Raw genomic sequence first — 22,339 nt, forward strand, 5'->3', positions numbered from 1 at the left:
CCTGATCTTGAGGCTCTGCGTCACATTGCCGCCGGGGGCCTCGAAGACTATAAAAAGCCCCCGCCCCCGCGCGGCCTTTGCTGCAAGCTGCCGAAGCGAATGCCTGATCGACGAAAGCGATTTAAGGCTCTTGTCGGCTCGTGCTCACGGCGCGTAAGTTCTCTTAAGAAAAGCAGCGCCTTGGCTACTACACCACCATCCCCACCCCGCCTGCAACATCCGAGGTAGTTTCAGAGCGAACCGCGAGCGCTCCGGCGTTCCCGCCGTACGCCTATCCCTCCTCGCCATGGCTTTAGGGCGGGGGAGCGCGCGGCCCGTCCGCGGGCGGAGAGGGGAAAGGGAAAACTGCCCAATCAGCGGCCGCCTTGGAGAAAAGGGCGCTGTCGATTGGCTGGCGGCGGCCTCTCTGGGCCGTTGTCTTTCGAAAGGGAGGGGCAGCGGCCTGGTGCGCAGGCGCGGCTGTGCCTCCCCCCGCGGTGACGCGTCACATTCCAGCTCAGCGCGTCGCGGATCCAGCGCGGGCGGCGGACGCGGCTGCCGGACCCCTCGCCCGCCCTTCTCCGCCGCCCCGGCCCTCGGGAGGATGCGCCGCCGCCCGCGGGCCCCACGAGGCAGACGGCGGAGACCATGAAGGAGCCTCCCCGCCGGCGGCTGCTCCTGGCTTCCTCCTGCTTCCTCCTGGGCTGCCTGGCCGGGTGAGTCTCCGAGGCAGGATCCCGCCCCCCGCCCGGGCCGCTTCCGGGCAGCCCCTCGCCTCCGCCGCCCCCGCGGGCTGTGAGGGGAGATCAGGCGCTGGAGAAGCCTGGAGCGGCCCGGGAGGCGGGGCATTCCGCTTGGGGAGGAAAGCGAGGCGGCGGGACTCATCCTGCTCCGCTCCCGCTCGTGGTTCGCTCCTGGGAGAGCCGGAGGGGAGTCGGGGAAAGAGTTCTGGCGGTTGCCCCGGGTTCCTGGCGGGGGGAGCGGCTGTGGCGAGCTCAGCCCGGTGGGTCAGGCAGACAGTTATTTGCAAGGGCAGACCGGGATTCTTGGTGCTCCCGAGCAGTGATGTTGTGCCCCTGCACTCCCTTGAGCTTCTGCTCCACAGTTCTTCAGCCTGGTAGGCTTCCCTGCGGTACATCTTGGGGGCTTTTTTCCTTTTTGGCTGTTAATCTGTGTTTGGCAATGTAGTGAACAACTAGCATGTAGGATTGTGCTTTCTGTCGAGGGACTACATTCCTGCAATAGATTTTAACTAGTTAAACTACCATTCTAAACAAGAAAAGTCAGAGGGGGAAATGGGCCTTGTGTTTGATAAATTTACAAAACCAGTTGAACAATAACGTGCTATTCTTTGTTATCAATGTGTTTTCTCCCACGGGCATGTAAGAGTGCTTTGAAAGCAGAGCAAAGATGTAGCTAAAGCACAACACTGGCAATTTCTGATGGAAATAAGTGGAGCTTCAACATGAAGTCACAGATCTCCATCTTCAGGAGGAGAGTAGCAAGCCAGATATGCTACAAAAGCTGTTCTGTGACACTTAGGTACCGTATTTTTTGCTCTATAAGACTCACTTTTTCCCTCCTAAAAAGTAAGGGGAAATGTGTGTGCGTCTTATGGAGCAAATGAAGGCTGCGCAGCTATCCCAGAAGCCAGAACAGCAAGAGGGATTGCTGCTTTCACTGCACAGCGATCCCTCTTGCTGTTCTGGCTTCTGAGGTTCAGAATATTTTTTTTCTTGTTTTCCTCCTCCAAAAACTAGGTGCGTCTTGTGGTCTGGTGCGTGTTATAGAGCGAAAAATACGGTACATACAACCATATGCACTAACAGTATGTTTGTAGGCTGGTGTATATTTATTTTATTGGCAAGGCTGGATACAAGTATGTATTCGTATGATGCATTATGACTTGCGCCAATCTGAATCCCCCTTTGCTTCCAGATAATTTGCTCACATAAGCAGCTTATTCAGCAGATATTTGGGGGCTTAATCCTTTCATTATTTATGAATAACTGATTAATTAATTACATTTGTATACCACCCTTCATCCATGGATCTCAGGGCAGTTCACAACATAAAAATACAAGATAAAAACACAAAATACATAATAAAAAGAACAACAAAAAGCCCATAAACCAATAATCCCCTCCGCCCACAAACATTTAAAAGGGCCTTGTTGAAGAGGAATGTTTTCGCCTGGAGGGTGAGACTTAATACCCATGGATTCAAGTTACAATAAAGGAGTTTGTGACTAAATATTAGGAAGAACTTTCTGACAGTAAGAGCTTCTTCGACAGTGGAACAGTCTCCCTTGGGAAGTGAAAACTTACATTGGAGGTTTTTAAGCAGAGGTTGGGTAGCCATATGTCATAGATGCTTTAGTTGAGATTCCTGCATTGCAGGGGGTTGGACTAGATGACCCTCGGCGTCCCTTCAAACTTGATTTAAGCATGTATTCTGGCAGCAATTCTTTAAGCTTGGAGTCTGGCAGGATTTATTCTTCACAAATCCATGCTAACTCCTACAAATCACTATATTATAAAGATATTTGCAGATTGACTCGTTTATAATATGTTCTAGTTTATTCCCTTATGTCAGAGTTAGACTATCCAGTATTTAGGTTTTTTGGGTCTTCCTCTTTCACCATTTTGAAGATTAGTACAACGTTTGCTTGTCTCATCCTCGCATGCAGGCCATTCTCCAGGAATACTCATACTCTGACCCCTCACTTTTCAGGCTGTATTTGTGAGGGTGCATCCAATGCCCTTTTGGGGCAAAACAGGAGTTGAGTAGGTAACTTTTTTTTTTTTGCGGGTCAGGGCATATTTCATCATCCTTGCCTCGCCCTCTCATGGCATCAGCTATGATGTAACTGTATCTGTCTGTGTAAGTGTGGTTTTGTTCTTTTAACAGATTACCCAGCTGGCATGTCTTTTGTAAAGAGAGTCCTTCCTCTGGCTCTTTGCATTTACCAAATGAGAACTGTCCCTTGGCAAACATGGACAAGAACATCCAGGAAAAGGTAACTGCCTGGAAGAAACTGAACAGCTTTATTGGGGACTTGCATGTAGAATATGACATGAAAAATGTCGTCCTTGCAGGATTATTTAAAGGCTGCTTTAAATTGAGAGGAAATGTTTAAATTTGAAACAACAACTCAGAATGGCTTTCTTTTTCTATACATCATGGAACCTAAATTATTGAAACCTAATGATTTTCTAAAACAAGCTTATCTGTGTCTTAAGGTTCCTTTGCCATCTCTTGAGTTACATCCAAAGCAGCTTCTGTGAAATGGCCCTCCCAAAAGCCTCTTCTGGTGGTGACAGCAGGATCTTTGCCATGTGTATCTGAGAAGATAAAATCAGACAATCCCCCAGGCTAGGCCTTTGGAGCATCTCTCAGAATGGATTTGATGTCACCACAGTGGGTAGTTGGGAATTCTTCTGCAGGTGCTGCTTTGGATGCAGCCCGGTGTAAACAGTGCAGCCATTGTTAAAGATTTACACAAGGGTGGCCTTGATTGTTTTTGTTGCAACAGGCCTTGTGGCCCCTTGAAGAATAATTATTTTAATTACATATATTATGTACGCTATCCAATGTCATCCTCCTCATGCAGCAGGAATGACCCTGTAGGCCAGCTAACTCCATTAGATGTCACCCTATGACAGTGTTTCTCAAACTTGGGTCTCCAGCTGTTGCTGGACTACAATTCCCTGATGGAATTGTACATGCCTATTGCATGGGTAGGCAAACTAAGGCCTGGGGGACAGATCCGGCCCAATTGCCTTCTAAATCTGGCCCGCGGATGGTCCGGGAATCAGCGTATTTTCACATGAGTAGAATGTGCATCTCTGGGTTATTTGTGGGGCCTGCCTAGTGTTTTTACATGAGTGGAATATGTGTTTTTATTTAAAATGCATCTCTGGGTTATTTGTGGGGCATAGGAACTCGTTCATATTTTATTCCAAAATATAGTCCGACCCCCCACAAGGTCTGAGGAACACTGGACCGGCCCCCTGCTGAAAAAGGTTGCTGACCCCTGGCCTATGGCATCAGTCTGCATCAACTTTGGCCATAATGTTTTTGTTTTTTAAGATGCCAGAGGTCTCTTTGTGTTTGCTAAATGTCAGTCATTGTAAGGTCTTAAACAATTGAAGACACTCTCTAGATCACATTTTGGTCCATGCAAAATGGTGAAAGATTAGACTAAAAAATGTATTTTAGGATTAAAAGTACCTCCTCAGAGCCAGCAAGTTTCCCAGCAAAGCTTGGCAGCTGCATCTATCTAAATATATTTCTGTATCTTTCCACTAGGAGGAGACCCATGGATCCATTGGAACAATGTCTTTGGAACACATTGACTCCAGTATAAACACCCATCCTGAAGAATGTTTAGTTGACTGCACAAAGCAAAAAGAGGCAAGTCTTTGGGGATATGCCTATTCTTTCAGCCATGATCCATGCCTCTGAGCTTTGGAGCGGTCATAGCAGCGCTTGAAACTCCCTTGGCGTTAGACATGTTCCGCTATAGGGAATGGTCCGTTGGCAAGCAGTTTCAGAAGTCTTGTCGCGCTGTGCTGTGTCTGATAAAACTTGAGATAAAATTTTCTGCCTGCTGCCTGAGTGATCTGCCACTGCTTGCTCTGCTGTGTGGGTCAGCTGGTAGGCACTGCAGTCACAGGAGTTGAATGCCTCCCTGCATGACTCTAGATGCTTCCCCTCCTCCATGTGGCTGCGCCTGCCCTACCTGGTTTGCTTTAGCTGGGCTTCCGTCTCTCCTTCATCTGCTGCTGTGAGATAGAGCGAGGGAGGGAGGGAGGACGGGATTTTGGGGGAACTTTCCCCTAGGTAGCTATTGGAAAAGTGCCTCATGTGTGGTCTAAACCACTGAGCCCCTTGGGCTTGCTGATCGGAAGGTCGGTGACTTGAATCCACATGATGGGGTGAGCTCCTGTTGCTCTGTCCCAGCTCCTGCCAACCTAGCAATTTGGAAGCATACCAGTGCAAGTAGATAAATAAGTCCCGCTGTGGCAGGAAGGTAAACGGCGTTTTTGTGCACTCTGGCACTCGTCACAGTGTTCACTTGTGGCAGAAGCTGTTTAGTAATGCTGGCCACATGACCTGGAAAAGCTGTCTGTGGTCAAATGCCGACTCCTTTGGCCTAAAAAGTGAGATGAGCACCTCAGCTCCATAGTCACCTTTGACTGGACTTAACCGTCCAGGGGTCCTTTACATTTTTTGACTTCTCCCTCCCTCCCACTCTCTCTCCCCTCTCCCCTTCCCTCCCCCCATTGCATGGGGGGAGGGGAAGATCAACACAGAGGGTCCTTTCCACCACCAGGGATGAGGGGAGAGAGGCTGGAGGGAATGTTGTGGGGTTGGGGTGCTGAAGAGACTGGGGTGTGTGTGTCTCTGTGGCTCAGCTGTGTTTGTGCTTCTCTACAAGAGGGAGGAGACTGAGAAAGAGCAAAGGAGAGAGGGAGCCATGGGGTGTGTGTGAAAGGTTTTTATTCTGGAGTAAATCTGCACCTCAGAGAGCCTGTCTGAGTATCGGGTGTGAAGGAGCTGCCACTGTGGGAGGAGGGAAGGAGGCTGATATCATCATACAGTTTAAAGGTTGTGTTGTTTTGCTCCTATCGGTTGAAGGGTTTGAAGGATTTATTTAGCCTTTTATCTTCCTTTCGGGCACCACCTCTGTGGAAGCTACAGTGGTTACATACAGGTTACATACGCTTCAGGTTACATACGCTTCAGGTTACAGACTCCGCTAACCCAGAAATAGTGCTTCAGGTTAGGAACTTTGCTTCAGGATAAGAACAGAAATCGGGCTCCGGCGGTGTGGCAGCAGCAGGAGGCCCCCATTAGCTAAACTGGTGTTTCAGGTTAAGTATGGACCTCTGGAATGAATTAAGTATTTAACCTGAGGTACCACTGTATACTGTTTTCACCCCGTTATTTACTTCATAAAATGGGTATATCAAATGAGTGCCCTCACAGAGGTTTAAAAAGGAATTAAACAATAAATACCAGCAAAGCCCTTTGACCAACTGGCCATTGTGGTCTCTGGCTGCTCAGCTCCAACCCTGGCATCTCTCTGCTGTGAGAGCCCTCAAAGGAAAGTCAGCATCAGCAACATTTGTGCAGTGGGTCTTTTCCACCATTGAACTAGGTAGAGCTGGTTTGGCTGCTAATCCTGTTTAGGGCAGTCGTTGTATAGAGGCTTTTCTCAAGGAGTGACTGGGGAACCCAGCCAGATGGGTGGGGTATAAATTATAACATGATTTTTATTCTTGTTGAGAGTACTAAGTGCAGTACGGTTGCTGAGCTGCAGGGCTGCCTTTGTTTAGCACCCGGCACAGGATGTTTGGGTGTGAACAGGTGCCTCCTTTGGACTGCCTGAGCTCTCTGGTTCCCTAAGCCACTTGCCCTGGCTCTCAGTAGGAGAACTTGCTCTTCTCCCTTACATGTTCCTGCACAGGGACCTTGGAGAAGAAAGGTAGGTTGCTCTCCTGTAGCTTCAGTGGTCCTCCTTCCCCACAGTCCTTGTATCCTCTGAGCTGCTTTTCTCTTTCTCTAGCTTTCTTCTTATGTGCTGCAGCAGTCTTATTAGCAACCGAGTGAATAGGCAGGGGCCACACCCCTCCTGGAGGACTGGGGGTAATCCTCTTGCCAAAAAGCATTTTCTCACCCACCTCTAGAAGATTCTGAACATTGCTCTATGCAGGTTTCAGAACCTGTGAGCAATGACAGTTGAAAGACCTATGGTCACAGGCAAGCGATACTGATGCTATTAAAAAACCAACCCTTACTGGCAATGTCGCATTTTTCTGTCGCATGTAAATTGATGGCTTCAAATGTCTTTAATCTGCTTGCAGTCCAAGTGTAAAAGTAGTTAGGGAAAATGCAGATTTCTAGATGGGATGTAAAGATTTTATGAATGCTCACTTCCTTTGCACAATAGTTTCCTTGTGGACTGCGCTGCCAAGTCTACTGGCACTATGAGAATAAGAAGCACTTGAATTTTCCACAAGGAACCTTAAGTATTTGCTAGGCTAATGCAGTTGAGTGCTGCACCCGTCCCAACAAATAGATCCTGATAGCAGCATTTCATATGTAGTTTGAGTAAGATGAACCACTTGACTATCATGGTGAATTGTATTAAGGCTCAAAGGTTAGTTTTTACTTGTCCCAGCTTGCTTGTGGTTGGCTTACCCTGTGAAATAGCAGCCTTGTAGGCTTCACTATTCTTTTTTGTGCTTTGAGTAGTTAAAATAAATTCTGCAAATTGGGCAGATGTTGGAACTGATTCTAAAGTGTATATTGACATTTTTGAACAGAACATGGAGATGGAGGAACTGAGGACACCTGAAGTTGAGGCACAGTCTTCAGTGGATTCCAATGAAGGTTCTTTTAGTGTAGCTGATATCCCTGATAGTACTTTCAGCATATCTACCTCGGAGATCTCACCAGTCTCTCAGCCCAAGTAAGCTATTCCATTTTTTTGGCCATTTCTGCATAGTATTACATCAAGAGGCATTTCGCCTGCTGGAGATACTTTCTGATCAAGCAGTTTATAATTTTTCTATTAAAAAAATTAACCTTTCATCTGTTCTAAACAGAAACTGAAAGAAGTGTGAACCTGTAAGATATTGTCAGGGACTGGATTGAGAAATGGTGGCAGCCCCCCCCCCCCGAACCTTCCCATTGATTTAGAACAGTGGTTTGCAGAGGGTCATAGTGCTGAGGGGGAAAGCTGGGAAATACTGGGTGAGGAGGAAGAGGAAATACCAGGAGAGAGACAGCTGGCAGAGTCACTGTCATTAGAAAGCATTCCTGACCCCCCTTTGCCTAAGACTAGACGGGCTTTGAGAGTGATAGAACAGAAAGCACAGTGGCAACAAGCTCAGATTACCCGACGTAGGAGTGATGTAGATTAATGGGTACGGAGGGGGTGAACCTTTACTGGGAGCAATGCCATTCCTAGAGAGATATGCATTCCTTTGTCTCTCGCTGTGATTATTAAAGAAACAAATGGTAAGAATGCTCCTTTCATTTGATCTGCTTATTTACTGCCACCAGGGGAGGGATCCTATTCCTCGAAGCCTGACATAGGTAGCCAACACACTGCATTATGTATTATATATATGCACTTTAAGAAAACTACACGAGGTTATCAACTGTTGACTCTCTGACTTGATTCATTCATGGCAGCAACTGATACCACATTAGAGTTAGGAAACTGCATTTGTTTTAAGTTGAATTATATTGACAGGGGTAGTATTGCTCCATAGCTAAAGATTCACTATTGACATTTCTAATAATGCCAGTGAAATAATAATAATAATAATAATAATAATAATAATAATAATAATTTATTTATGCCCCACCCACTCTGGGCAGCTTCCAACAGAACACTAAAATACAATAACCTATTAAACATTAAAAGCTTCCCTAAACAAATTCCCTACAATTGCACACTTTCTGCAAGAAATAATAGAATAAGTCATTTGAGTAGAAGAGTACTCTCCCTCTCAACAGACTAATTGAGGGTTGGATGCATTATTTATTAATATTATTATCCCTCCTTTCTCGCAGACTGGGACTCAAGGCAGTATATACAAATATATGCAAAAATGTAAAAACGTATAAAAGATGTTCCCTCACTGCCTCGTTTCATATATTGGGCTATATGCAGTTCTTTGTCTTCTGTGGTTACCAGGCAACTGCTTTAATACAAGGGTGCTTTGATGTGCCATGGTATTAGAAATTCCAGCAAAAATATTAGTTATTTCATAGAGGTAAAAAGCATGTTTGTTTTCTTTTCCTTCAGTGCAATAGAAAACTCCAGTGCTGATATCCCTGTAGCTAGCTCTGCTGAAGCAGAGCAGTCAGAGCCTGACTGTGACCTGGGGGGGGCACTTGAGGGCCAGCCTCAGGGTGACTCTTCGTCTCTTGATACTTCTCCAGAGGGGTGAGTATTAAAATAACTGCTGCCATAGGCTGTTCCATTGATTTTCATTCTTCTTCTTCTTCTTCTTCTTCTTCTTCTTCTTCTTCTTCTTCTTTTAATTTTCATGTCTATTCAAAGAGATGCAAGGTGACCAACCAGTGGCGGATTTACGTGTAAGCTAAGCAAGCTCTAGCTTAGGGCCCCACTCTCTTGGGGGCCCCCAAAAAATTTAAAGGGGAAAAAACCCCTGGATGTAATAGTAATTATCTCACTATTTATATACTTCTTAATTGTATTTCAGTTCAATAATTACTTTGATAAAATACATATTTTGTTATGTGCAAATGGCTGTAGATACCTATTAGGTCCGTAAATTACCATATAGCATATATTCAACACAAAAAACCAGCAACCATTTGTTGTTGACAAAGGACAGCTGGACATATAAAGGGCCCTTCAGTAGCTTAGGGCCTCATCAAACATAAATCCAGCCCTGTGACTAACAGATAGTAATAGATAAAAAATAAAAACAAACCTAGTCCTTAAAGCCCAACCCCCCCCCCCAGTATATGCTCAAGTAAATAATCTAACACTATCCTTGACTAACAATGTATTTCTAGATAATCAAAGTCAGTAACTCAGAACAGCTTTTTATTGCCTGACCTTGCAGGTTTGATTTTCTTTTTCTGCCCCTTCAATAAGGTTAATGAGGGGCAGTATTACTGTACTTGAAATACTTCTGACCACATGTCACTTTACAGAAGAAGCTGAAAAAGAAGCAAAAGTTTTTACCAGCATCCTTGGCTAAGCAGGTTTCCTCTGGCTTGCATTGCCTGTCCGTGTTGCAGGACAGACTTTTTTCACAGTTGAGACCATACTTGGAATATTGCTGCTCTTCACTAAAACACTTATTTTATCAAGTTCAATAGCAACTGACTGGTTCTCTGTGAGAATTCTGTGCTGTCTATATTCTATGTATTGGTATGTAAAAATATTTTGAGTTAGGTGTTTCTGATGTTGCTGTATTTTCAGCCTTGTAGGTCAACATATAGAAAATATATCTTCACATGGAAAGGGAAAGATAACTAAATCAGAATTCGAACCCAAAGTTCCTGCAACTGAGCAAAAGACCACTCCAAAATCTGCACTGAATGCTTCGGGTAACATAAGAGGGGAGGTAGGTGATAATAACCCCAAACACCCTGTAGGGATACAAATGGTTCAAGTAAACGTTTATCTCTCACACTAAATATCAAAGAACATTTTGCTCCCTTTGTGGTTTGACATTTCTCAGCTTTATACTTTCTACAGTATTGGTTCTCAGTGCTTACTTTAAATGGGCAGGTACTTAACGTGCTGCTTCTGTTACAGCTTACTTTCGACTACTAGCATATGATGCTGATATTTCAAATGTGGAAAATGCCAAGCACTACTATTGATTTTATGGGACACAGGTGGCGCTGTGGGTTAAACCACAGAGCCTAGGACTTGCCGATCAGAAGGTCAGCGGTTCGAATCCCTTCGACGGGGTGAGCTCCCGTTGCTCAGTCCCTGCTCCTGCCAACATAGCAGTTTGAAAGCACGTCAAAGTGCAAGTAGATAAATAGGCAGCGCTTCGGCGGGAAGGTAAACGGCGTTTCCGTGCGCTGCTCTGGTTCGCCAGAAGCGGCCTAGTCATGCTGGCCACATGACCTGGAAGCTGTACGCCGGCTCCCTTGGCCAATAAAGCGAAGTGAGCACTGCAACCCCAGAGTCGGTCACGACTGGACCTAATGGTCAGGGGTCCCTTGACCTTACTGTTGATTTTATTTTAACATTACTCTCCTGCTTTCATGTGAAAGCACATTCAAAATACAGTAACTACAGCAAAAACAGTGCGGAGACCAGCAGATAAAATGCGCCACCCCAGACACTAAACTTGAAATGCTTGTTGGAATCAGCTGGTTCGTTCCATCTTCATCCCTACCTTGGAACTGGAGGGCAGACTCCTTCCAGATTTGGTTGTTTACAGGAAGAGCCACAGTTGCATGGACAGGTTCTTGTGTGACTGTTCCGGTCAACAGACCCATCTGGAACTTGGCTCTGCTGCTTTGCCTTGGACAGTCATCTAGCTGCAAAGTGGTGGCAAAACTGAAACTAACCACAAGATAGGATACCATACCATTTTTTAAAAAACGACCTAAATAAAACGTTTGTAAAAGGTTGGTCCTTAACAACTGTAGTTTCCCAGCATTTTGGAACTTGAGTGAACATAGAAAACCATTGTTAAATCAACATATTTCTTCTCAGTTGAAGATGAACAATGCAGGCATTACAGAAATTCACTCTGAAACATTGAGAGTTCATGGCTTATCCTTTTTATGATTTTAAAGGAAAAACAGAAAAAGCAGAAAAGTCAATGGCATTGCGAAAAGAATAAAACTCCACTCCTTTCTTACTGTAAATATGTAGTAGCTTTCAGCAAACTGGTGCTTTCTAAATGTTTTAGATTACAGCTCCCATAAGCTCTGACCATCTCAGCTGGTTCTGATAGGATTTGCAATCCAGAACATCTAGAAGGCAACGGGCTGGGGAAGGCTATACTAGATTCTCTGTTTTGGTATCTACAACCTTGTAAGTGATTGGGTTATTGCCTTCATGATAGTCTGAGTACTACTGAGTACCTTAAGGTATAGTAAGTATAGTAGGACACACATTTCATTCCTTTCTCTAACCAGCACATTTTCCACATCACATTCCCCCCAAATGCAAGCTGTGTGTAATGTGTATGGGTTGCTCGTGCGTAAGTTGCCGCCTCTCCAGGCTTTGTTGCCTTGCTAAACCTTTCAGTCTGAGCAGCCCTTCACTTCATGGCTGCCTCAGTCGCTAGCAGAATCTGTCAGTGGGCGTTTCTTAAATCTTTTCCAACATAAAAGTTGTTTGACACCCAGTCTCCTCCTACTCTCTCTGTGCGGAAGTCTTCTGCGCAGGGTGGGCGTGGGTAGCGGGGGACCAGTGCTCTCCCCGCTGGTGTCCGGTGAAGAGTCCTGGAGCCCTCTCGCCGATTCCCCCATCAGCCCCTCTTTATCCCTGGTGTTGCGCTGATTTGCTTCCCCATCTGCGGAGCTGCCTCTCTCCCTGCTGGGCCCTTCTCCAGCATCATTTGAGAGCCTTCCCTCCGCCTCTAGCTCCGATGTCAGTTCCCTGACACTATGTTTTGCAAAATAACAATAAGAAAAATTGTAAAAGCACTGCTATGCAATAGAATGGTCAGCTTACCATGCAGCCTGCTGGGCATAACTTGCCTTTTAATGTTTGGTTCTTGAAGCCTTACACTGTTTTGATTGCTTGCCTTATTGCCTGTCTTGTTGTTTTTTGTTAATATCTGAAAACCTTGCAGAGAAAAGTAGGAGAAATTGACCCAACTTCTGTGATAAGCCCAAAGGATCCAGGAGATATTCCCACTTTTGATGAATGGAAAAAGCAGGTTATGGAAGTGGAAAAAGAAAAGAGTGAGTTCAGGGTTTTTTTGGGGGGGGGGGTTGTTGGGTTGTTCTTGAAAACTTTGAACAGACTTATCCCTTAAAAATCAAGTATTTAGTACTGACCCTTTTTTTATTTAAAAAGAAACTTTCAAAACCCTTCCTAAAGGGGGAGAGACTCTGGTTTTATGTATAACTGTATTTTTTGTTTTGTTCACGAGTTTTGTTAACAAATGTCCTTTTGCGATGCAGCGCTTGTCTTTCTCTAACCAGGGGTCCAAGACCACTTGGGGGCCAGGGGCTGCAGTGTCCCAGCCTGCGCTGCAGGGCCTCTTCCCCTGCCTCCTCTTCCTGCTAGCCCAGCTGTAGCCTTTGGGCTGGACCAGTGCCAGCTCCATCCACTCCTTGTGTGCGGAGTGAAGGTGGCTGGGAAGCAGCAGGGAAAGGAAAGCCTCTCTGCTTTGAGAGGAAGGAAATCAGATTGTGAAGCTGGGAAGAGAGGAGGAAAAAGTGAATGTTAAAGGACCAGGGAGGAAGGAAACTGGCATGTTGTGGGTGGGTGGAGGATTAAGGTGCAAGTGAAAGGAGAATGGGAGAAGAAATGCCAGGAGGTGGGTAAAATACTTTGAGAGGCATGGCGAGGGGAAATATATTTATAAAAAGTCTTTTCCACGTAGAGACTCTGGATCAGGAAATTCTGCCTCCAATGGAGAGGCTGAGCCACAGTGTTTCCTGAGCCATGTCCAGTACTTAGCTTGAGGAACACTGAGCTAAGGAACTTTTTCACCACCGTTTTGTGACTGGGGTGAGGGGTGGCCAGTAATTTTCAGTCCATGGGAAGAAAGATAGAGAACCCCTGATCTAGATAAACATACGGCTGTAGTGTAATCAGCTGTGCAGAGATCAGTTCCCCCCTGGAACTGTGGTCTTGCCTTCCGTGTCCTTGGTCTGCTGGCATAATAACCAGCTCACTAAGACATCATAAGTATCCCAGCCCTACAGAAGGGAGATATAAGGGGTGCTCTGTTTTTACAACACAGCCTTTAGTCATAGCAGTTTCTGTTAGATAGATCTCCCATTAAGCAAGGGCTGAAATGATTGTCTAAATGCAACTGATTAAGTATTTTGTACCGTAAAAGAACAAACCAAAGGGTGCCCAGTTTTTATTTTTGATATGACAGAGGTGTTCCCTAATTTGTTTTTTAAGGACCCTTGTTTCATTTTCCCGCATTGCGATATCAGAAATAAGAATTTGGGCACCCCCTTTAGTTATTTACTTTGTTGAATAAAACTAGGACATTCTGGCCTACAAAAATGGGGCTTTCCATGTGGAAGGGCTGCAGAGCCAGCCTGTGGCTGTCTAATGGGACAGGCTGAACTGGGTGGGGTGTGCAGGCCAGGTGCAAGCCATGCTCCCGTGCTGCGTCTCGGCCACCTTGGTTCATGGGATGCTGCCTCTCTTCCTCTCCAAATCACTGACCCAAGCCCACCTTCTCCGTGCTGCCTTCGACACAATCCCCTATTCCAGCATTAGTGCATGTAATCGAATCACGTATTCTTAGTTCTCTTTTGTACTTTGCTGTGAATTTTCTCATATGCACACCTGCTTGAGATTAAAACCCCACTTGACTCATCTCCCTAATCTTCTAGTTTCTACTTGGTGCAGTGTTCGAAATTAACCATGCACATTTTGCTACTGGCAGGGCTCCAACTGCGACCATGTGGAGATTTCTGGGCGCTAGGTTGGCGATCACAGTTGGCAAACCTCTGTCTTAGTCCATAGTTAATACAGTGGTACCTCGGGTTAAGTATGTAATTCATTCTGGAGGTCCGTACTTAACCTGAAACTGTTCTTAACCTGAAGCACCACTTTAGCTAATGGGGCCTCCTGCTGCTGCTGCGCCGCCAGAGCACAATTTCTGTTCTCAACCTGAAGCAAAGTTCTTAACCTGAAGCAATATTTCTGGGTTAGCGGAGTCTGTAACCTGAAGCGTATGTAACCCGAGGTACCACTGTAACCATTTCAGTTTCAACTGTGTGTGTTTCTCCTAGCCTACTGGGACAAGTGAATTGCTGTAAGATGAAACCATAGAATTGTAGCATTGGAAGGGACCCCAAGGGTCATTTAGTTCAACCCACTGGTGAACAGACATTCTGTTGTGGCGACCACAACCTAGATTTCAGTGTGTTGTTTGGCACCTAGCTTACATACCTGAGTTCAGTGCTTTTTTCCTGGGGGATGCAGGGTACAGATACCCCTGAACATTTTGTAAACGTTTGTACTTTTGTTAATTTACTGTATTTATTCCCCCCCGATTTGAACTATAAAATGGTGATTTTCTTGAGTCAAAATGAGAGTACAGTGGTACCTCTGGATGCAAACGGCATCCATTCCAGAGCCCTGTTCGCATCCTGAAGTGAACGCAACCCATGTCTCTGCGTGCACAGGTTGTGATTCGCCACTTCTGTGCATGCGCGTGACGTCATTTTGAGCATATGCGCGAGCGGCAAAAGCCGGAAGTAACGCGATCCGTTACTTCCGGGTCGCCGCGGAGCGCAACCCGAAAATGCTCAAGCCGAAGCTACTTCAGCCCAAGGTATGACTGTACCCCTAAACTTTTTTTTAGAAAAAAAGCACTGTTTGAGTTTCTAGCACCAACTTGGTGGGAGCATTTTTACCTAGGGAAGCAATGAAAATGTTTATCCATATATTGTCTGAAGTTGTACTATCCATTCTGTCACGTCCTGATTCATATATAGACCAGGAATTTATGTTCTTTAACTAAGGCAGTAGGTTTATTATTTGTGTGAGCCTATCTGTCTTGATTTAGAGGGATTCTGCTTCCCGTGTTAATGCATTTGGTTTTTTTAGTCAAATTTATAAGAGAAAGTATAACATAGAATTTTGCCTGTTTTTTTTGGGGGGGGTTAAAAATATATGGAGTACACATCAAACCTAAACTTATTTACTGCTTCAACAATATAAAAGGAGTCACTTAAGGCATACTATTTGCCATATTTATGAAATTTACAGAGTACTTCTTTGTTTAGTCAGAAGTAAGAACCACTCTGTTTAATGGGAGCTTGCTTCCTGGTAACTGTATAGGATTAAAATGCCTTAATCTGTGGAATAGACAGGAATTACTTTTCCTTCTTTCCTTCTTCCTTCTTACTAGACATTTTGAGTGATTAAAATATTTTTGGCGTCCCAAGAGATTTCTAATACTTACCGCACTTTTTTCCTCCTAAAAGGGAACTGTGTGTGCGTCTTATGGAGCGAATGCAGGCGGGAGAAGCCGCTCTTGCTGGCTTTTCAGCGAGGTGGGAGAAGGAAAGGAACCTCTCTTCTTCTGGCTCCCTGGAAAGCCGGCAACAGCTGCTGACACTCTCCTCAACTCTCTTTAAAGCAAGAGCTGCGCAGCGTGTCTGCCTGCTCACTGGCTTTTCAACAGCATGAAGAGGGGGAACTCTGTTCCTTCAGTGTTTTTCCTTCCCTCCCCTTAAACCCCTCTCCTGCATTGTTAGCAGCCTCCTTCTCCACACCCCCCATGTGTGCTCCTTGTCCCTTCAGTGATTTTCATTCCCTCCCCACTTAAAACGTGGTTACAAAGCACAGATCCACATGGATCCTCAGGATTTTTGCATTGGGTCACCCCAAATTAACCATCAGATCACATAGCATGTCCATGGCTACAGCCTGCACCAAAAAAATCACGCACCCACTGTTGCCTGGGGCCACAATGGCTCAAAAATGTGGTTACAAAGCACAGATCCACATGGATTCTCAGGATTTTTGCATTGGGCTACCACATCTTAATGATTTTTTTTCTGCATCTCCACTTGTGTAAGAAAAATGATTACTTTTACATTTGGGGAGAGAAGGGATGCACGGCTGCGCTTATCAGCCAAGAGACCAGTAGCTTTGGACTCCTCATCCTTAAACCTTTCTAGCTCAGCAGATTATTAAATTAATCTGTTGGTTACTCCTCCCAATCCATTTCCCCATTGTGATGTATATATATGCTGCCTTGTATATAAATCACTTTAGCTTAGAAGCTTGGAAGTAACGGCATAGTGATCTTTCTAATTCGTTGGTATGCTTCCTTTCGTATGCAGGTCAGTCAATGCACCCATCCTCCAATGGAGGGCAGCATCTCACAAAAAAGGTCCAGAAAAATAGGAATAATTATGCTTCAGTTGAGTGTGGTGCCAAAATACTGGCAGCTAACCCAGAAGCAAAGGTAAGTATACCACCTCAAAGGCCATGTTGGTGGACATGGCAATACTATTGATGACTTTGTCAGTTAAATATAACAAATAAATTGGTTTCTTGTGACACTGTTTCAAAGCTGGAGCCTTCTTGGTTCAGTTCTCCCCAGAGAATACACTGAGAGGATTCCCACTGCTGCTGGCTTGGGTGGAAAACTCTTTCTGCCAGTCAGCTGGCCCCTTGAGAGGGAAAGAGCTGAAGAGACAACTGGCAGTGTTGGCACCAACGAGAAGTGGCCATGCCAGCCCATGAAGGTGAAGTTCCAGACGTTTTGGACTACAATTCCCGCCAGCTGCAGGCAGTATGGCCAAGGTTTAGGGGGGCTGGGAGTTGTAGTCCAGAACATCTGGAGGGCTACAGGTTGGAGAAGGATGAGCTAGAACAACTCTATTCCATAAATTTATGCTAGAATAAACTTGTTTACTTTAAGGTACCATAGCACTTCATCTCAAGAAAGAAAGAAAAGACGCCAGCATTTTATGGCAGCCTAGATGGCAAGGGGCTCTTCAAAAGTCCCACTCCAAATGGCCCCACCAATGAATTAGTATTGGGGAAGTAAAGTTCAGTGGGAGACTAAAGTTCTTATGATAGCATTGATGAACTGAAGTTTCAGCTCTAATTTTTACATAACTTAAGCAGCACTCCTTAAGCGCTCTAGAATCTTGTCAGGCTAGGTAACGTATTATTATTATTATTATTATTATTATTATTATTATTAATGTATACCACCCTATACCCACAGGTCTCAGGGCAGTTCACAAGACAAAATCACAATATAAAACCACAAAAAACATAATCAAAACAAAAACGACCCAGTACCCCCAAACACATTTTAAAAGGGCATGGGATGTCATTTAACCCAGCCTTAGAGATCTAGCTGTGAATCTGTGGATGAGATGTTTCTTAAACTTAGCTCTCCACAAATTAATGCCTGCACTGTTTATTGATCATCTTGGTCTTCATATTGGAGCATAAATTGTCTTGTTCAAAATGTGCCTGAGTATTTCTGTTAACACTTCTTTAGAAAGCCAACACTTGTTTCTCCAGGATTAGCAGAGTAACACGGTGTTACGAACATAAGAAGATGCCTTCTTTGTTGAATCAGGCCTTGGTCCCATCTGTCTTGCTGGCTGTGGCTCTCTAGGGTTTCAGACAAGTCTTTCCAGGCCTTACCTGGAGATACTGTATTTCAAATCTGGGACCTTCTGCACACAAAAGGTGGTCTCCTGCCGTTGAGCTATGTCCCTTCCAAATTGCTGTGTTGCAGTTAAATACTTTCAGACAACATGACCTGTCTTCAGGGTTGTTGTCCGTGTTTTAACTGAAAAGGGACACACAAATAATACTGTAAATTAAACCAAAGGCATGTTGAGATTTCTAAAAGTACCAGCAGTAAAAAAGAGGCCAGGATTCTTTTAAGTGTTATTAACACTTAATGAAGTGTTATTTTCCTTCTTTATAGAGTACATCAGCAATACTAATGGAGAATATGGATCTCTACATGCTGAATCCATGCAGTACTAAAATCTGGTAAGTAGTTATACAGCTAAGTGAAATAAATATCTGTTATGCCACTGAATTGTCTACAGTTTCTGGCAGGCCTTGGTAGCCAAGCATTGTATGCTACTAGCCTCGTGTGAAATGTGATTGCATCAAGTTATTTCAACAATTTGTAAAGCATTTTCAAAGAAGATACTGGTTTCATCAGAGGGAAGTTATACATAAGAAATAATTATTAAAGATATAAAATGGCTTTGACTTTTAAATATATTAATTGCACAGCATCATGGTTTTTCTTTCTAGTTTTTTTCCATATGCAAGTAAATAATTTTGTTAAGGTCCAAATATTTTCATATCAAACAAAATCATAACAAAATCCAAAATGTAGGGAAAACATGGAGTTTGGCCAGTGAAGTACCTATTTTTATTCCTAAGAATGTTTCTTACAAAAGTTTTTCAAGAACTTTTAAGAAGCAGTCCTGTAATAAAACCTGATTTTCTGCATGTAAAATCCTATCTTCAGAATGGTTCAAAAGGTTTTAATTTGACTAACTTCCAACTGCCTCTGACTGGAAATTGACCCCTCGCTAGGCTTGGGCTGTGAAGCACATTGAGCATTGGCTTAAGGAAGGCTAGTCTGCCCTCTGTAATGCACCTTTGGTTTTCTAAAGATCAACTAAATTCTTACACAGAATTATTAACCATTTCCAACTTGGTTTTCAAATGTAAACTTCTAATAACCTGTGCTAGGAATTCATCAAAGAAATGGAAGGAAATCTGCAGCCCTGCTCTGCATAAAGTCTGTGCCTCACTCAGCACTTGCCTGAGCAGGAAGGGACTTTTACGGATTGCTGGTGCTATCTATATGTGAAATGCACATGAAGGGCCCTTTGAAGCAGGTTTCCGTGGTGAATTCTACCTACTCAGTTCAGCTGGACTTTCTCCCCACCTGCCAGGTTTGTCGTTGAGCTGTGTGAACCAATTCAAGTGAAGCAGCTGGACATTGCCAACCATGAGTTATTCTCATCTACTCCCAAGGATTTTCTGGTGTCTATCAGCGACAGGTATGTCTCGGGATATGAAGGTGAATGTAAGGTTTCTTTCTTTCACTGCAACAGCTGCTTAAGTTTCATGATTTGGGATGGGCACATCATTACCAGTCGTTGGGACACCTATTTGATTTGTCAGTCTGTCATGCCAGCCGGGGGGTGGGCAGGTGGGCAAATTGGTAATCAGAATATGGTCTTGGTAGTCCACAGCTTTAAAATGGCCAGCATTTAAAGCCAAAATGTACTGAGGTTACCACTGAAATCCTTTACTCATCATCTGCACTAGGTGGCTTAAGCGTTGTCCATCGTAACCTTGTACCTGCAATAGAGTATTTGTGATGCCCATTGCAGTAACAGTGATTTTTGTGTATTATAAGGGAGGTTCTGAATTCGTTGGTTTCTGAGAGGTTACTGTGTGTGTAACATCTTTCTGGTGGGTGTTGTGTTCTAGGTATCCAACAAATAAGTGGGTCAAGCTAGGCACTTTCCATGCCAGAGATGAGAGAAATGTCCAGAGCTTCCCTTTGGATGAACAGATGTATGCCAAATATGTAAAGGTAAGTTTCTGCAGTTACTACAAGTTTCTCACTTGTTCCATTGATTGTTGTCATGCCACTTCACATACCTACCAGAGTGTATGGCGATGTATACACTGCTTGATTGCAAAGACCCCTCAAAGTGCCTGGCCTTTGTTGTCCAGTCCAACCCTACAGTTCTGTGATTCCATGCCAGCAGTGCCATAGGAGGATCCAACCAAGTCTGTATGAATCACAAGTGTATGTGAATACTTCTCAGTACCTAATCTTAGACAACTGCAAGTTTGGACAGTCATGACAGATACCTACAGCTGGAGGACCTCCTTTAAGTGCTCTCTTGGCCGGTGCTGTTGGCAAAGAGAGAATGCTCCCTGCTGCTGCCTGTTCTCTACACTTTCGCATTTGCAGCTTCAACTGCAGGTGAAAACAAGCAAGGAATACTGCTAGGGCACTTTGTATGTGCCCCGTCAGATGTTGTTGTACTCTTAACTACCAAAGATGAGCTACAAGTTGGCCGCCCTTGTTTCAAGACAGAATATGCTCTTCACTAACTCTCATTATTGTGTTCAGTCCAAATCCATTTTTAAAAAGTAGAAATAAATAGAGAATGAAATAGAACTGCTGGGCAACTTAAATGCTGCCCCTCAAGGGGAAGGAAAACGGGTGTTTGTCCTTTTAAAAGTGAGTACAACCATAGGAGCCAACTCCTAGGGTCTAAGGGGGCTCCCCCCCCCCGATAAAATATTTGACGAGGCTGGGTCACTTCAAAGTAGATTGGCATTGCCATTCAAATGGGGTTTGTGGCCGCGTCATTGTGCAGGGTGGGTCTTACCTGGGCCCTCCAGTATTTTATTCAAGTTTGTACTCCTGACTACAACTGAACTGGCAAACACATTTGCTTGTTTCAAGTGCAAGAGTTTAAGTTGGGGAAAAACAGCCCTAGAGATTATCTCCTAGATGCTTTAGGTCCGGCACCTCCAACTTCAAGTAGGCTGTGATCTACTATCCAGTATCAAAAACTGGCCGTGATCTACCACGTTCTCCCATTGTCATTCTTCAACTTAAACATACAAGGTGCGTCTTTTAAAAGAGGCCCCGTGGAACATGTGTACTCTGTATCCACGGGGCCTCTTTTAAAGGACTCATCCTGTATTATATTTGGCTGCTGAAACCCAGCCAGATGGGCGGGGTATAAATAATAAATTACTATTATGATGCTAAAAATAGTAACATTATTACCCCCCCACCAGCCTCCCCCCAGGGTCCTTGGCGTACATGGGAGGCCTACATGCCCTAAAATGTCCGGTTCCTCCTTTACCGGACAGCAAGCTCTGTGGGGCGGGGGGCTTACTTTCAAGTAAATGCTGCTAGGCTGGAGCTGGAAAGGTCCATGCAGAACTAGGAGGGAGAGCGAGGGGTGGGGGACCTGGTGTTTTCTTTCCATGGGAACCACCGGGAGAGGGGGGAGGGGCATCATCGTCTCTCCGCGCACCGCCCTTCCTGCGGCTCCCTCCGCAGTGCTGCAGCCCATGTGCCCCCCCCGCCTCTCTGCTTGTGGCTTGCATGGGGCGGAGGTAGACGCCTCACGCCTTTCCGGGACTGGCCAGCTGGCTGGGCATTGGGCAGAGCCAGCGGTTGGAGAGGAGTGCTTGAGGAGGTGGCCCCAGCACCTGCCAGAGCAAGCCTGGCTAAGTGGAGCCTTGACCGCCATGCCGCCTGTGGAGTCGCTCTGGCCGTGGCCGAGTGCGCACTGAGAGCGCCCGGCAGCCATGAGCGAGGGCGGAGGCGACGAGGCATGGTTGTGCAATCAACCAAAATCCATCCTGCGATCGACCGGTTGATAGTGATTGACAGGTTGGACATGTCTGCTGTAGGCCATCCGGTTGTCTGACTTTAGGGCAAATTGTTGTTTGCAGGATGCTTCCTTGCGATGGGCTGCGTGTGTGATAAATGCACGTCTCCTCTGTGCCAGCGCCAGCTGTTCCAATGCAGTTTGAGACCCCGAGGAGTTGCCCTGTCCCCTCAGATCCTCATCACAGGGGATGTTTTGCAGCATCCCCTGTGGAATCTCCGCTGACAGTCCCAGTTTCTGCCTAGTCACCAGTATTCAGCTCCTGCTGCCCCTCATCTGTGAAGCGGGGGTCATTTGCGTGGAACCACTGTATGCCAAAAGGGGCACCTCATGTTGTAGGGCAAATAGTTGTGAAGTTGTGCTCAGTAAAGGCACTACATGGGGGAGAAAGAAGAATAGTTGCGCTTGGACGCAGGTGCAGAGAGCGGCTTCAGGACCTGTTGGGCTTCGTGGGAAGAAGGTCAGCCGTCTGCTTCTCATGCATAGGGAGCCCCATCTCAGGTCGCTGCCCTTTCAAAATCTTCAACTTCCTTTTTTTTTCCTAAGAGAAAACGAAGAGGGTTACGAAAGGTGAATGGAAACGTGGAAGGGGGGAAAACATGGCTTAAAAAATCAGGTGAAAAATAAAATACTGCGAAAGTAGCTGCTGGTTTTCCAGGTACATACATCTGTGGGAATATTGTTCGCAACCAGAGGTTTTGTACGTGAGAAGATGGACTGGAGCCCAAATTTATTAATAATAAGA

General features: G+C 45.2%; 1 protein-coding gene across 2 annotated transcripts in view; it reads left to right on the plus strand.

Moving 5' to 3' along the window:
* The first annotated feature begins 534 nt into the window (after nt 1-534).
* SUCO (SUN domain containing ossification factor) overlaps nt 535-22,339 on the plus strand; it is a 40,530-nt gene continuing 18,725 nt past the window's right edge. For both annotated transcript variants that reach the window (XM_081012051.1, XM_081012052.1), the window contains exons 1-11: nt 535-695; nt 2,890-2,998; nt 4,291-4,395; nt 7,314-7,459; nt 8,807-8,947; nt 9,959-10,103; nt 12,306-12,417; nt 16,504-16,628; nt 18,120-18,187; nt 19,114-19,221; nt 19,658-19,763. In XM_081012051.1, the coding sequence (XP_080868177.1) occupies nt 628-695; nt 2,890-2,998; nt 4,291-4,395; nt 7,314-7,459; nt 8,807-8,947; nt 9,959-10,103; nt 12,306-12,417; nt 16,504-16,628; nt 18,120-18,187; nt 19,114-19,221; nt 19,658-19,763 (1,233 nt within the window). In that variant the 5' untranslated portion in view covers nt 535-627. The remainder of the gene's footprint in view (nt 696-2,889; nt 2,999-4,290; nt 4,396-7,313; nt 7,460-8,806; nt 8,948-9,958; nt 10,104-12,305; nt 12,418-16,503; nt 16,629-18,119; nt 18,188-19,113; nt 19,222-19,657; nt 19,764-22,339) is intronic.

The sequence above is a fragment of the Podarcis pityusensis genome, assembly GCF_964106645.2.
Source record: "Podarcis pityusensis genome assembly, chromosome: 6".
Taxonomy (NCBI): Eukaryota; Metazoa; Chordata; class Lepidosauria; order Squamata; family Lacertidae; genus Podarcis; species Podarcis pityusensis.